The sequence below is a fragment of the Toxotes jaculatrix genome, chromosome 1 (assembly GCF_017976425.1).
Source record: "Toxotes jaculatrix isolate fToxJac2 chromosome 1, fToxJac2.pri, whole genome shotgun sequence".
Taxonomy (NCBI): domain Eukaryota; kingdom Metazoa; phylum Chordata; class Actinopteri; family Toxotidae; genus Toxotes; species Toxotes jaculatrix.
Window position 1 is genome coordinate 27,866,726 of NC_054394.1, and position 15,371 is coordinate 27,882,096.

Here is a 15,371-nt window from a genome sequence, read left to right on the forward strand (position 1 = left end):
TTTATGTGATGCATTCAGAAGAAATATTGCAAAACAACACCAAATGCTGGATTTAAGAAAGCGCAGAGTCCTGAATAATCATGACTCCAGGCTGGACTGGCTCACAAGCACACAGAGAAAAATGCAGCCTGCTCTTAGTTTGTCTTCAAATGGATTTGAAGACTGTGTGTTTGTATGTAGAATTACAGTAGAGAGCTATTACTGCAGTCTCCCTTTGGGATTAATAAAGCACTCTATCAATCCATCCATTACAAAGAGCATCATCAGTTGATAGTCCTCTGAGGGCTGCCGGCGCATAGCCACTGACCAAGAAATGCTGAGTTTCAGGGTTAGTGCCTCCAAGTCTAAAGCTCCATATTTCTGTGCTGAGTCCATTACAGAGGTGCGGGGTCAGTGGGGTACTAGCCACTCTGCTAGACGAGGCATGCAACTGCATCAAGCCGTCATTTTCTTTTCTGTTTTTCTTCTAAGCAGGAGGAGAAACAGCTCTAAGGGCACATTTAAAAGTGGACTGATGGAGGGAAGATGATGAAGCCTTGAATACGGCTCATCTGCCTCGTCTGCCAAAAAATGTTGTCTCGTAGGGAAACGCAAGGAAGGCACCATTAGTTCCTGTGAAGTTTTTAATCTTATGACTAAGCAACTGAAGGGGAAGCTGCCTCTGTGTAGTGTATAGAGCTCAGTACTCAGACCACATGGTTTGGATTCACAGAGTCGCGTCTATTTTTTAGGTTGTCCTTCAATCTGAGGGCTATTAATGGAAAATTCACCACTGAAGAAAACACGGGAAATCCTGGCTTGATTTCTGGTACTCTAGATGCAGTATGTCCTCGTTTCTAAAGTCTGCCTTATTGCATTTTGTAAAACAGTTCCTGTTTTTATGGTTTCGCAGATCTTTTTCTTTCATGACAATACCTGTCAATTCTACGGAAGACAGATTGGTTCCCAAGATAAAATAATTAGGACAAGAGTTTCCTTGGTTTTGTTTGGTCTCCAGTCCTGTGAGCTTCTTGTGTTTCTGTGTACTGTGACATTCTGCTGCAAAAAGCCTTTTGATGTGGTACAACAGCCATCATAACCAATTCAATTGCCTCCCGGTCAAGGTGCCTTGACTGACATCCCCCCTGTGAGGCTGATGACATTTCCGTAACTTGAGTGACTCTTCTCTACTTCCTGCTCCCTCTTCCCCCGCTGGGCTTTTGATCACAGCATATGGGGAATACAGATGAGTTTTCAGGAACAGCTAGAGGGAGCCGGGGGGGTCACAGGGACAGGATGCATTTCCCTCTCACCTTTCCATCAGAGAAAATGCAGACTGTCTGTCATCTCTCAAAGATGACTGTTTTTACAAGACAAAGCGTCCGATCAAATTAGCTTCATCCTTCTGCAACTGCAAATCTCAGAAACCATAATGTTTTAAAGGTCCACATGAGATGTTTGGTGACATTGAGCAATAACGTTGTTCGGGTGACTGACTGATGCAATTTGAAGACAACGATTTACGAGCAGTGACACCAAGCAAACAAGTCAATGCATCCATCATTCACAGGCTAGAAATAGAACAAGGAACAGGACATCTAGGGACAATATATTCAGACATTGGACTAGAAGCATAAAATTCAGTCTGAGGAGAATGAGTCCTTTTTATTCATTAATGTCCGACAGAGCTTTAGGAATGATGGGTCTGAAGGATCAAAACATACATTTAAGAACTGGCATCACAGAGGCAGAAATGTCGACTGACATTTTAACACCACAAACAAGGCCTTAAAGGTCAGCCCATTTATCAGTAAATGCCAATAAATATTACGTGAGTGCTCAGATCTAAGAACATTTAGTCCTTGCAATATAAGGGCCAGAGGACAGGACTCCGGTATGTGGACTACTAAGCGCCGGTCAGCTGCCTTTTCAGGCTGCTGCTTTGCTGGAAGGGACTTTGTAATTGCAGACTGAATTAATTGGAGTACCTCGTGTGATGGGATCATCCTTTCAAGGTGTGCTGAAGTACCTGTTTACCCCTGGTCTGGAGCTACTATAAAGCCCCCCCCCCCCACCCCACCCCACCCCCCTCCTTCAGTTTGTGCTTACCTTAAAAATTAAATCCTTTTTCCCGTACCGCAGTTCTTTCAGTTGAGCCTGGATTTTTTTGGACTGCAAGAGGAAGATAAGGAAATAAGTGTTAGCTTATTCAAATAGTGAAATTGGTTTTAGATCACGTAGCAGGATTGTGCCAGCTGCAGCAGAAGACTCCTTTGTGAGTGTTCCCTGGGCAAAGCTCTGGCTTAAAGGAAGGCCCTACTGAGAGGAAGAAAATATCAAATCTCCCCTTCACTGAACTGCATAGTCCACACAATGATGCAGTCATGCACTGGCTTCTTGCCCACTGTCTAAACCTGAATTCTCACTCCCACTACACACATTACCGTCACCATCACCACAAACATGCAGGTTACAGCGGCCTCTCGCCCGTCATTGGTAAGCAGCACACACACAAACAGAGCACTTCTGATTTTGCCGCCCCCAAACGTACGCAGTGACCAGCTCTGCCTGACATTCACTGTGCCGCTCCACATCAGTGGGCACATGGAACACAGAGGCTGTCTCATCCATGGCTTGATACACAGCCATCCTCAAAGTTGCTCATGATGTGAGCATGAACGCTGGAAAGCCTCCACATGGGACTCAGCAGCTGTTCAGAGGGTTTCTCGCTGGGTCCTCAGTTGAGACTAGAAGATGTTTTCATAGAGTTTTGGTGTGAAGCCTTGAATCTGTGATTTTTCTTTTTTTTTTTTTAAATCTGTAATCTTATTTCAATCTATATCTCTTTCGTCAACTTACCGGTATCTGTCTGTATAGCCGCCTGTGCTTCTATCTTTGAGAGCGTTTTTATCCAGCTGTTTTTTGTTTTTTTTTGGTGGATTTTCAGTTTGCACGTACAAAACATTAGTGGAAACACAGAAAATTTGAAAAAAAAAAAGTCCAAATATTGCAAAAAAGCTTTTATACTTATACTGTACAACAAAAGGCTCCCCACAAGTGTGGATCGATGAGGGAACTGCAACATTCCCTATCTTATCTGAAGAAAAAAACAAGACAAAAAACAAATATAGTATTTTAATCATGTTCTCCACTTGTTTTTCCACAGTTTGAGGACTTGATTATCTATCTACCCACTATATATCTCTTTCCTTCTATCTGTCCACATCTATCTCTACACTTCCTTGACACAGGCAGTAAAAAGTGACATTAGATCTAATTTTTCACCAAAGCCCACTGAACACTACGCTGTGAGACAAATTCACTCCAGAGGGTTTTGTGTATTTGTGCCTTTTTTGTTTATTTATTTATTTTTTTTAAATGAGATTCTTTATCTTGTTATTCCTCTTCCCAGGGTGCTTCCAGGTCCCAAGACACCCATCTCTGTCTCGTGTAACTGGATTCAAAAACTGCATCCTAGGTCTCCTCATAAACAACTGTAAGGTTAAATAAACACACAGCTAACTTCAAAACTCCAACTCACTCCAGTATATTTGATTTGAGATCGTTAAGTCCATTTTCTGTGGCCTAGGTCATAAAATGAAACGTTAACAAATTCATTTTATTTATTTCAGTTAAGTGCAGCTTTTGAGATACTTGCTGGTAATAGACTGACTCATAAAGAGGCCACGGAGTCATACGCTGTGGAGCGCTGAACTTACAAATGCAAATACCAGAATCTCTAAATGTGCTGAGCTCTTGGAATTGCCAAAGCATTGGTCTATTATTTACCCAGAATAAATCATGCGAGCTGTCTTCTCGGCCCAGGAGAATCACAGCAGCATCTCTCTCTTGTTGTTCACGATTGCTCAGACACTACAAGGGTGGGACCTGTATTTCAAATAGTTAAAAACTAAAGCAAAATCAATGACACAGTATTTTAGAAGCTTGGTGCTGTTTAACAGCTCTCTCTAACCTTTTTGAAATGTTCAAGAAATTTATCACTGAGTCATCGTCCTTGTGAAAATGATGACAAAACTATTACAGTTCTAGTCAAGATATCCCAAGGACAGAAACGTTAATGTGTCCATCAGTATGTCTTTGGCACTTACATTCTGCTTTGTTTATTTTTTATTTATTTATTATTGATGACAAGATCAGAGACAGAGGATGCAGCACTCTGCCAGATTCTAGATGGATTTGGTCTTTTGATATTATAATATTTTGGGTCACTGTTTTGTGATTTATTCAGTCTTGTTTAGTGTCAGTTGAACTATCTCTGCCAACTTAGTAAACCAACTTTAAGTGACAATATTGTGTACCTATATTTTATTTAAAGTTTATGAATTTTGGGCCTATCCTCTGTACAGGTGGGGAGAACACAGCAAACATATCTCTACCTTATAAAGTTGATATGGCAAATATGTTGGCAACACATCCAACAGACACAGAACAACATTAGCATTCATTTCCTGTAATATTTGTGTCTACTTGACAAAAGTCCAATATTCATTCTTTTTTTTTTCTATACCAATTCCTACAAAATGTAAATGAATATTTAACTGCTAAATGTTTACCCGTGTTTACCAGCTCGGTGCTGGGCAGGCAGCGGTGGGTTTATCAGAGGTGGAAACAGCTGCCTGCCTCGGCTGAAAACAATGCACTACATTTCTATTTATACTTTTTCATTTCACAGTAATTGTCAAAGTTTTATTTCATGAAAGTTAAATAAAATTTGGCTTATATGGTTACTGCAGAACACAGAAGACAAAGCACTGGCTTACTTTTGGCATAGAACAGATCTGTTTTGTATGTACAGTCTGTGCCTATAACTCACTGTACCATAAATCCTGCTTGTGAGAGAACAGCACAACTGCTGCACATTATATAAGAGCAGATACAAATAGGTGACGTGACATGGCAGGGTGGTGGTAGGTGCGCAGAGAGTCCAGACATCGTCAGCCAGAGGCATCACAGACCTGCTACAGCTCCCTCCCCATTTAAACAGACTGCCCTGTTTGTGAAGTGTGTCTGATTGGCTGAAGCACTCGAGCTGAGGCGGACCAGTGACTGGCTGACAGCCAAAACATACTGACTGAAAGTACATATTTTATTTCAATAATTTTGTCAGGATAATCTGATTTATTCAATATGGTTAGTGAATGAAGTAGAACAGCATGTTTTATTTAAAGAGTCTGCTCTTGTATGCTCCCTGTGCACATAGCTAATTGTATTGCAAGGTCCATCACTGAAGCTGGGAGCATACATCATGTCACAAAACAATGCATTATCAAAGCAGCCAAACATCAAACATTCATATGTACAGAAACTCTGCTTTGAATTCTGATTTCTGATTCCTGAATGAGGCCTGAGCCGCTCTGATATTTAACTGCATAAACTCGCCAAGCACTTTGTAAGGAACACCATACTAACACTGGGTAGCTCCTCCTTTTGCTCTCTCATAGCCTTGAATTTCACAGACGTTCCTTAACTGCATCGCATCGTTTCTGCAGATTTGTCAGCTGCATGTTCATGCTGTGAATCTCCTGTTCTACCACATCCCGAAGGTGTTCTACTGGATTCAGATCTGGTAACAGGAGAGGCCACTGAGGTACACTGAACTCATTGTCGTGTTCATGAAACCAGTGTGAGACGACTCTTGCTTTGTGAGATGGTGCATTATCGTGCAGGAAGCGGCCATTAGAAGATGGTAAATTGTGGCCGTAAAGAGATGCACATGAGCAGCAACACTACTCAGATGGGCTGTGGCTTTCTAACAGTGATCGATTGGTGTTAAGGGGCCCAAAGTGAGCCAAGAAAACATTACACCACCACCACGCAAGGCAGTTTGAGTCCACGGATTCATGATTAATCAGACCAGGCTAGATTTTTCCAATCTTTAACTGTCCAGTTTTGGTGAGCCTGTGCCCACTGCAGCCTCAGATCTCTGTTCTTGGCTGACAGGACTACAACCTGATGGGGTTTTTTCCGTCGTTGTAGTCCATCCACCTCAAGGTTTGACTTACTGAGCATTCTGAGATGCTTTTCTTCTCACCACAGTAGTAACGAGCGGTTCTCTGAGCGACCGTAGCCTTCCTGACAGCTTGAACCAGTCGGGCCACTCTCCTCTGACCTCTCTCATCAACAAGGCGTTCCCTTCCACAGAACTGCCGCTCACTGGATGCTTTCTGTTTTTGGCACAATTTTGAGTTAAACTCTAGAGACTGTTGTTTGTGAAAATCTCGGGAGATCAGCAGTTTCAGAAATACTCAAACCAGCCTGTCTGACACCACAGTCAAAGTCACTGAGATCATATTTTTTCCCTATTTTGACGTTTGATGTCAACATCAAATCGATGTGACCTGTATCTGTGTGATTTTAAACCCTGTACTGCTGCTACCTGACTGGCTGATTGGACAACTGCACGTTGGAACAAAAAAAACTAATACATATATGTCTTAATAGTACATATGTTGTAAATGCACATGGTGAGCAATGACTAGGACAGATGTGATGAGACACAGAAACCCAAAAGTGGTTATACATCTTCCCTGGTTCTTATTTGCAACCCATACCTGATCTTACTGTCTCCAACGTAATGCATAATGTAAACAAACTGCTACTGCACCTAACAAATGTAAGTGTTGATTTATCTGCCGATCGTTTGTTTTGTCTATAAAATCTCAAAAAATAAATAAAAATGTCCGTCACAGAAACACAATGACACCGACCTCAGAATCGAATTCTCTAACTTGAATCAATATGTATAAATCAATATACATGCAATTTTAAACTCGCTGTAGATACATTTGATTAGCACAAGAATAAAACTGTTGTGCTTTAGCCAGTTCAGATTAATAGAAATGGTGTTTGAGCACAGAAAATACTGTACATATGTCTCTCTCTCTCTGTCTCTCACACACACATGCACACACATCCAAACTCTATTAATAATTGGAAGTGAAGAAAATTAAATAACTGATGTTTCAGTATTTATGCCTTGTGTGGTCTGCTTCCTAGATCATTAAATTGCCCCAAAGTACACATGATGATGATGATGGCATGCTGCTCCATTCAAAACACCCTGTAGAGTTATTTACATAATTACATTCACCTTGAAATGGGTCATCACAGGAAATCAAATGTAAAATATTTTGTCTGCATAAGAATCAGGTTCCTCAGTGTTTCCATAAAATCGCGATGAAAGAATGAAATGTAATTCTAGTGATAACAGAGCTGAAGTGTAACAGCATCCTTCATCCAAATGATGACTGTGCAGCAAGACCATAAATTTGACAGAATAGCAAATAGGTGATAAATTTGTGCTCTTGAGGAAAAATGAGCAACAGCGTCTCCTTCACTGAAAAGTCTTAACCTTGACACTGACTCTGGTTTTCTGAGCTATCAGATGTTTCCCCTGAGGACATCACTGTCTGGTTCAGGTAGGTTGCATGACATTTTTCCAATGAACCGGATAAAGAGCAAAAATAGCCAGAGATATGAATAGTAGGCAACAGAGGTGGAAAACTGAGTCGCATAGGTCTGGTAAGTTTCCTTTTCAATTTAAATCGACTGCTGGATTTGTCAAGTGTTTGCGATTGGTGAACAAATACACAGCTGAGTCAGGCCAGTGGCTGCCTGCCAGTGGGATTCCTGACTGAACTTGCTAAGCCTGTGATACACTATTTCTAGTAACCTATCCCCATTCAACAGTTCCTCTATAGTCTTTCCAAACTGTTTTTCGAGATTCATAAAAGAAACTTGGCATAGAACGGTGCCTCCATCCATCTCACTATGAAATATCTCTGGGCTAACAAAATTCTACCATTTTTAACTGTTTGAAATAAATTTAGTGCAAACAATGACTGACAATGAAACAATGAATGATGACTATATTGAGTATTATAAAGCTCACAGTGTACGTTTAATATTTTAGGCATGGATACGATGGCACTGTTTTAGCCATAACTTACCTTAAGTTATCAATTTTGTGGTCAGTAAAGATATAGAACCATACAACCGCCTTTACAGTGTTGTTAACATGTAATTTCATCCTTTTTTAGCTGAGAAGTTTTCACCACACAAAACAGATTAAGAGCACAAAGCTTGATCCTCCACAAGCCAAGCACAAGTTAAAGCAGCTTTCGAAAAACGATTACCACACCAAATGAAAAGTATTCCAATATACAATGCAGGAAATCCCAAAGCCAATTTTCACAAGATGAGAATGCAAATACACACATAAAGGAATGCTTCTGTTTACTCATACAAAATCTCAAACTGTATCATGTGCAACGAAAGGAGCTTGTGCTTAGAAAGTTTATCCAAGGCCAGCTAAAAAAGATCTGGCCTAATCTCAGTTCTTGGACATGGCTTCAAAGCTGTGATTTAAGATTCAAAGATTTTATCTCTAGCAATTTTTTTTTTTAAACTCTGACTCACTCAATGCTCTGAGGAAATCTTAATTGAAAAGACCTTTGAAGCATGAAGAGATGATTTCTAGAGAGTTCAAGAGTTAACGTGTTTTTAAGGGTTAATCTAAGTTCAACTTTCAAAGTTTTGGGTGTGTGTCCACTGTTATGATGTATGAGATAAAGTGAAAAGTGCAAAGGTTAAAAGGTTGATAATAAACACTCACACATAATGTTTGGAGCGCATATCAGAATTTAGACCCCATAAACAGAAGCTCTGTTTTTTTTGGGGGGGGGGTATGTTTACCTCCTTTCCAGTGGACAAACTTGTAATAGAGCGATCATGTTTGCAATTACTTCCTCTGGTAGCAGTTGTTTTGCAGCTTTAGTATTCATCTCTTTCTGTCCCTCTGCAGTAATTATGGTGTGATTACAGGTTCAGTCTATAACCCTTCCTCTTTAAACATAAATAACTTTCCAGGATGGAAAGCAGGAGCATGGAAGAATGTGCCTCCCACTGATTTACATCAACTTTTATAGCCTCTCAGGGGAACTGAAGACAGTGACCTCCATCTACCTGTGTTCCAAGAAAATTCTAGGAGCTATTTGCTCCTTAAAGCGCTCGCACTCTACCGGCCTTGATAACAGCTCTGCGGAAATTATCAGGAAACAACGAACCAGTGAACAAGAACACAGCTCAGTATTAAAGAGTACTAAGAATGAGATATTATCATCCACAAGCATAAAGCCGACCCCTTATATTTTATCAACATATCATTTCCACTGCTGTTGCTAGGAAAATTCTAGCTCAGTGTGGACTGCTGTCAGCTTCAATCAGAACCCCTTCATAGCCTTTGTACTCTTTCCAGCTCTTTCCTGAAGTGTTATAATTAGACTTGGCTGCGTAGTCAAATGTCCCATCATCATCTCAGAGCCTGAATATGTGATGATGGCTTGGATAAGCCTAGCAGGTTAAATGTCAGGGAATGTTCAGCTGAAGGATGTGTGGATTGAAAGAGGCCTGTTATTTTAACACTAATTTCCTGTGTCGCAATAGAAACTCAAGAATAACGTTAGTGTTGGAGCAGACGTCAGGGTCAATGAAACGCTCTTCAACATCAAGAGCTTCTAAACACTAAATTCTCTTTGTGGACCTGTAATGGGCTGTAGGTATTTCTGACGTAAGATATGAGAGAAACGTTTGGCAAATGAAGGAATCTGATCACATGGGTAAGTAAGTCAGAAATCTTTTTTTTTTACTTGAGGTTACAGATTACTAATTTGAGGGACTCAAATATCACAATTTCCCCTCTGATGCCTGCAAGGCTTCATAATTGCTTGTCCTCACCTCAAAGTGCAATTGTTATGTCATTCAAAAACCTTGGTGATATCCTCAGTAGCAGTGATCAAACAAGCCTCAGCTGCCTTAGGGGAGGTCAGACCCAGGGACTCTCTGAAGAAAAATCTCCATCTCCACCCCAAGGTTGCCATCTATCAAGCTGTCTGCATCACCACACTGCTGTGTGCTGTAAAAGTCTAACGTTATTCCACAGACTGTAGCCTGGATACGGGGAATGCTTCGGAATCACCAGCTGCAGAGCTGCACAACTACTGAGCCTGAGCCACGATTGCACAGCAACAGCTGCAATGGCTTGACGTATCATCAGGACGCCCGCAGGACTCGCTGCCTTGTGAGATCCTGCATGGCTAAATTACAGCATGAGCACTGGTCAGCAGGAAGGCAAAGGTGGCATTTCAAAGCTCAGCTCAAGGCTTCACTAAGGATGTGAAACTGGTGCACACCGCTGACCATAACAGCTGGCAGCACAGCTGAAGTGACAGCACAAATGTCAGACAAAGTGTACTTGAAGCTGCTCTCTCTACAACCTGAGGTCCTCAAATTGCACTGTACAGCCATCAAAGGGCTCAAGTTGTTCTAAGATTCAACAGACATCTAAGACTAAGCAAGTTTGTGTGTGTGTGTTTGTGAGAGAGTGAGAGGAATAAACGATTTCTAACCTTTAGTGAGTCTTTTTTGTAAAATCTTTCTCCATGTAAACATCCCAGCAAGAGTTTCCTACTTACAATTACAATTAATAATCTCAGATCTCAGTAATTTAATTTTAATGAATAATTTAAACCCTTAGATTATTATAAATACAGTGAATTAATGATGGTCACTTTGCATGTTTCAGTTACATGTACAATATAATTTGTTTTTTATTAACAGCAGAATTTGTCTGCGATGTCTTACCAGGAATTGCACCTAATCCGTGAACAATTAAGCAGCTGGAGCTGAGAATTAATTACATTTGTGATAAAACCTGATGTAGTAAATGAATATCCTTACCTCTTCAGCATAGGCATCGCAAAGTTTGTTTCCAGAGAGCAGTTTGTTTTTCAGGCTCTTGTTCTGAAAAAGAGAAAAAAGAGAAGGAAGTGATGCCACTGGTGTCTGCACGGCATGTTCCCCCAAAATCACTGCTGCTTTATAAAAAGCACTGTTGACTCAGTGGGCCCCAGTTTCTCTGGCAGGGCATTTGGCCGTGCAGAAGCTCTGACAACAAGTGCCTGGTTGCCTCTCGATTTCAGACTAGACTCGAGGAGCCGTCAGGAGTGCCCTGTCTGAGGATCTGAGAGTGCACTCAGGCTCATAGGCATCTAAAAGGTCAGAAATGTAGATCAGGGCCAGACCCCCCACTGAACTTTAAATCTGATCAGCAAAGCCTTAAAATCATTTGACTGGCAGCCAGAAGAAAGATGCCAAAATAAGGGTCAAAGGGTCTCCTTATTTGGTGCCAGTTAAGATCCTCTAACAGTTTAATAGACAATCCGAAGAGATTGATCTTTTACTTAGACAGCAAAACAGTGTGTTACATTAAGTAATGAAATTTGTTAAAGCATTAATGATCTTCTCCAGGTCACCAGAGGATGTAAAATATTTTATTTTAGAAAAAGAAAAAACAGCTGTTGAAAGCAAAACTGCACTACTCTCATTAACAGGTGCCATATATAACAAAAACCTCATCACTGAAGTAATAAAACCTCTAAATTAAAAAATGGGATTAAAAAAAAAAGTCTTCTTTCTTCTGTAACTACGTAATTTTCTTAATTTCAGGACCATGACTGGACTCAAATACTCTCGGTTAAACTATAGTACAGCCACTTTTCCTGAAAGGTAAGATCATAGATTTCTGTCTACAGCCAGCGTTTGAGTAAAGTGCAATATATTTAAAAGGTAGTCAGCAAACGGCCCAGCCCAGAGAGAGGATGCAACAACAGAGCAGAATGAGGCCTGACGGTGACAACAGCATTTGAAAGGAAAGAATTTCTCTTCTGAATTGACAACGACCTGTTAGTAAGGCGACCCAATAAAACAGCACAATCAACCGTGACCAAAGTTTCACTAAGGTCTACAAGAACTAAAATTGTACAGCTTCCAGCCTGCGCAGTTAAGAGAAGGTAATCTGAGGCAGAAAGTCTGTGCCGTGATTTAAACTGATAGTCTCAGAAATGTTATAAAAAAAAAAACAAGTTATATATATAAGTAAAACTAGTTAAAACCATATTATGCAGTGAATAGAACATACCGCACCTTAACAAACAATGTGCACAACAAAAAAGATCCATATGACATGAGGGTTTTGAGCGTGTGCACAGTTGTGTGACATCTTGGGAGACAAATGGCACGAAAAACAACAACAACAAAAAAACAAGAAAAGCCAAAAACATACAACTGTGAAATTCATGTCACGCTCACATGTAGGCCTACATACACGCTTTTATCGGTTTGTACCGTAGCAAGTGTCAAGCTTCGCAGCATGTTTAAACTGCTACTCAGAACATCTGCCATATCAAAGTTAAGCTGTAGCTGCAAAAATAAAGGGAGGAGCTACGTGTTAACACTTCTCAGCTGTTACATCTTTTCTATCACATGCTGTTTGATGATAAGTCTTGCAAAGAGGATTGCTCACCATACAAGTGTATGTGTGTACTGAACGACTGGGGAAGTATTAAGCAAGGTGATCACAGTTCCTTAAAATGTTTTGAGGGTACATGGGGCCTGAAATCATCCTGATGGCTGAGGAAACCCAAAGGTCATCCCATTACATTGGATTATTGACAGGAAACTACTTCCGCTGTTCCGTAACTAAGTGTCCACCGCCTCTGCTTTATCTGAAGAAACAAATGCCATTAGACGCAACTTCATCATAGCGGCCAGTGGAGATTTATTAACCCTTTTCACTGACTCAACATCATATTTAAAATTTCTAATGAGTTTATCAATGAGCTAATTACCTGAAGTCGAGGGTCTATTCTTCAAACTCACCCGGCGGAACTCGAGTGAGAGCAATGAATATTTATTCACCAGCTTTAATTCAAGAAAATTACCTCAGCGGTGAAAAAACACCTGAAACCACAGCTCCGCAAATAAAGTCGGCCCTCGCTCCTCATATACATTACATACAGTATGTCAGGCTGAATAAACAAGTGCATTCATCAGCAACTTCTTTTCCACGCTTGTTTTGCATGTGAAGGGATTACAGGGTATGGGCTTAGAGTGTGATCTAACAGACTTTGAAACAGCATGATGTTGAATGCCAGGAGGGTGGTCCCGAGCACTGCCAACGCTGTGGTTCTGCTGGGCTTTTCAAAGGCAGCGATCTCCTGACAGTACAATGGATGGACCAGAAAACCACATCACAGTGTTTGCTATGTGGGAGGCAGCCCTGTGAAGACTCACATGGGAGATGACAGGTGGTTCGGGGTATAAACAGTTAATTCATATGCCACAGTATGACAGTCAGCATCATGGAACAATTGTGTGTTATAAGACCCAGTTTTGGATGATGAAATGCAGTTCATTAAAATGACAAATCTCAAATAAACCGAGTGAAATCTAATATGATCTATTATGTGCATTTTGTAAGAAAGATGAGGGAGAGAGAAAGAGATAAGAAAAATGTGTGTATTATACCAAAATTAGGAAAAAAAATACGTTTTTATATGAAATTACTGTGTGAACTGTCAACTAAAGCTTGAAGCAGCTAAAACTTGTAGAATTAATGACCACAATGCAGAATTTACAATATCATCCAAATTTCTTTTGGGATTGTGGAAGATGTTTTAAAACTAAATCTACTACAAGCTGTTGCACAGTTTTCATTAGTCAAAACCAAAAGAAAAACAGATCTAACAACACAGACTGGGGAATAAGGGCCGACAGTTACATCCTTTGTGTATTTTATTTCAATAGAGTATTATTTATTACACCATTTCAGACGCTGTTGGGAAGCCTGTCTTTCTTTCTGTCTGTCCTTCAGAATCAGCCCCACTCTGCCTCTTGTTGCTCTAGTGCAAGTGAGGCAAGTCTGTTTTTATCCCCTGGTAGCGGGTATTTTTTGAAAATGCAATATTGCAATATGCAATTATTGTTTCTAGACGGCACATTAAATTAATTTAGGTGGAGATAACACATTTGGCTATTGTGTTGCTGTGCTCTGATTATAGATTTGCTGTTTGATGTTGGTGACAGCTCAATGTTATTAGGTCACGATTTTCCGGTGAACCACAAGGACAGTTTGGATACAGAAGGAGGGGTAATGTGCATCCACCAGCTGGCCCTTGACATCTGCTTATAAATGATGTGGCCACCTCTACAATGCTCACTCTGTGTCATGGCACATTGTGGCTGAGCTGACAATTTAATACTTGATGACAACCATTCGCAACACAGCTTCATTTGCAGAGCTAAAATGATCAATTTGTCCTTTTTAGCCATGCTAGCAGCATTGGTGCCACGTGTACAGCTGCTAGCATGGCTGTAGAATCTTAGGCTTCTGCATGTGTCTCGAGTAACGTCTTGTGATCAGATCTCACTTCCCTGCTCCATGTGCAAATAAATCCTCATTTCCAATTTACAAAGACCAAATACATTGTGGCCCAGCACACATTTGTGTTCACATTCCTAAAAGAATATGCCCTTATGTGTGCCAGACCACCTCAGAATGTGGTCTGAGCGATTGGATCTCAAATGCGTCCTAAATGCACCTTGGGTGAATTCACACCTGTACTTAGAGCTGTCCACTTGTGACTGGATCACCCGGGACATGTTGATGCCAGGTCTGAACAGGGCCTCAGTCTTGTTTCCATTTAATGGATACATATCAAAGTCAAATTGGCCAGATCATCACAGTTTGTACTTTGGAGTTAGATTATTATATGACTGCATCTAGTGTCACGAAGTGCTGGTACTGGGTGACTGGTGGAAAAACCTCCTGGCAATCGCAACTATGAAAACTGTAGCGTGCCACTTAATTATTACAAGAAAAACACAGTGCCAGGGCATTATTAGCTGATTGGGCTGATCTTACAGTCAAACTAGAGACCACAGTGTACTTTGTTAGGAGAGTACATTTGCTTCTGCATGATATAATCACTGGTTGAAAAACAGGAACTTTTTGCAAACGCAAACGTGGCGAGGCAAGGTCCAGGCTTACAATACTATAATTTGGCAGGAAGCAAAAATCTATATTCAGTTTGAAAAAGTCTCACATACCGTACATTCTGGCCTCTGTCTTTCCTTTGCAATTCAATTTTCGCTCCCATACACATATCGGCACAGTACTGTATACTCCAACGCATACAGTACATGCACGCTGGGCACAGGTAATGAGCTGCGGTGGCAGTTGTTTTGTTATTCAGTGAGGCAAAACTGGCCGAGTATCAATTCCACACAGTTGCACCTCCTCTTGCCCCTACAGAGGGACCACCATTCGAGGACATGTTGAAGTGGCAGCTGTCATAAAATGTGACATAGTTTAGCCCCAGGACATACTCAGAGTGAAAATGAGATCCTCTGGAGCTTCTATGTCACAGTGCATTATGCAAAATGTGATACGCGGAGCTGCATATGTCGCAACGTGTTATTCCCGCAGCGCTGTCATTCTGTGGACCTGAAAATAAAGGAACATTTTTACATTC

The 15,371-nt window shown here is 40.8% G+C and overlaps 1 protein-coding gene across 1 annotated transcript in view; it reads right to left on the minus strand.

The window, feature by feature from the left end:
* luzp2 (leucine zipper protein 2) overlaps window positions 1-15,371 on the minus strand; it is a 128,667-nt gene that overhangs the window by 20,198 nt on the left and 93,098 nt on the right. The window contains exons 6-7 of the mRNA XM_041040308.1: window positions 10,738-10,800; window positions 2,089-2,151 (exon numbers count right to left, since the gene is read on the minus strand). Coding sequence (XP_040896242.1) covers window positions 2,089-2,151; window positions 10,738-10,800 — 126 coding nt within the window. The remainder of the gene's footprint in view (window positions 1-2,088; window positions 2,152-10,737; window positions 10,801-15,371) is intronic.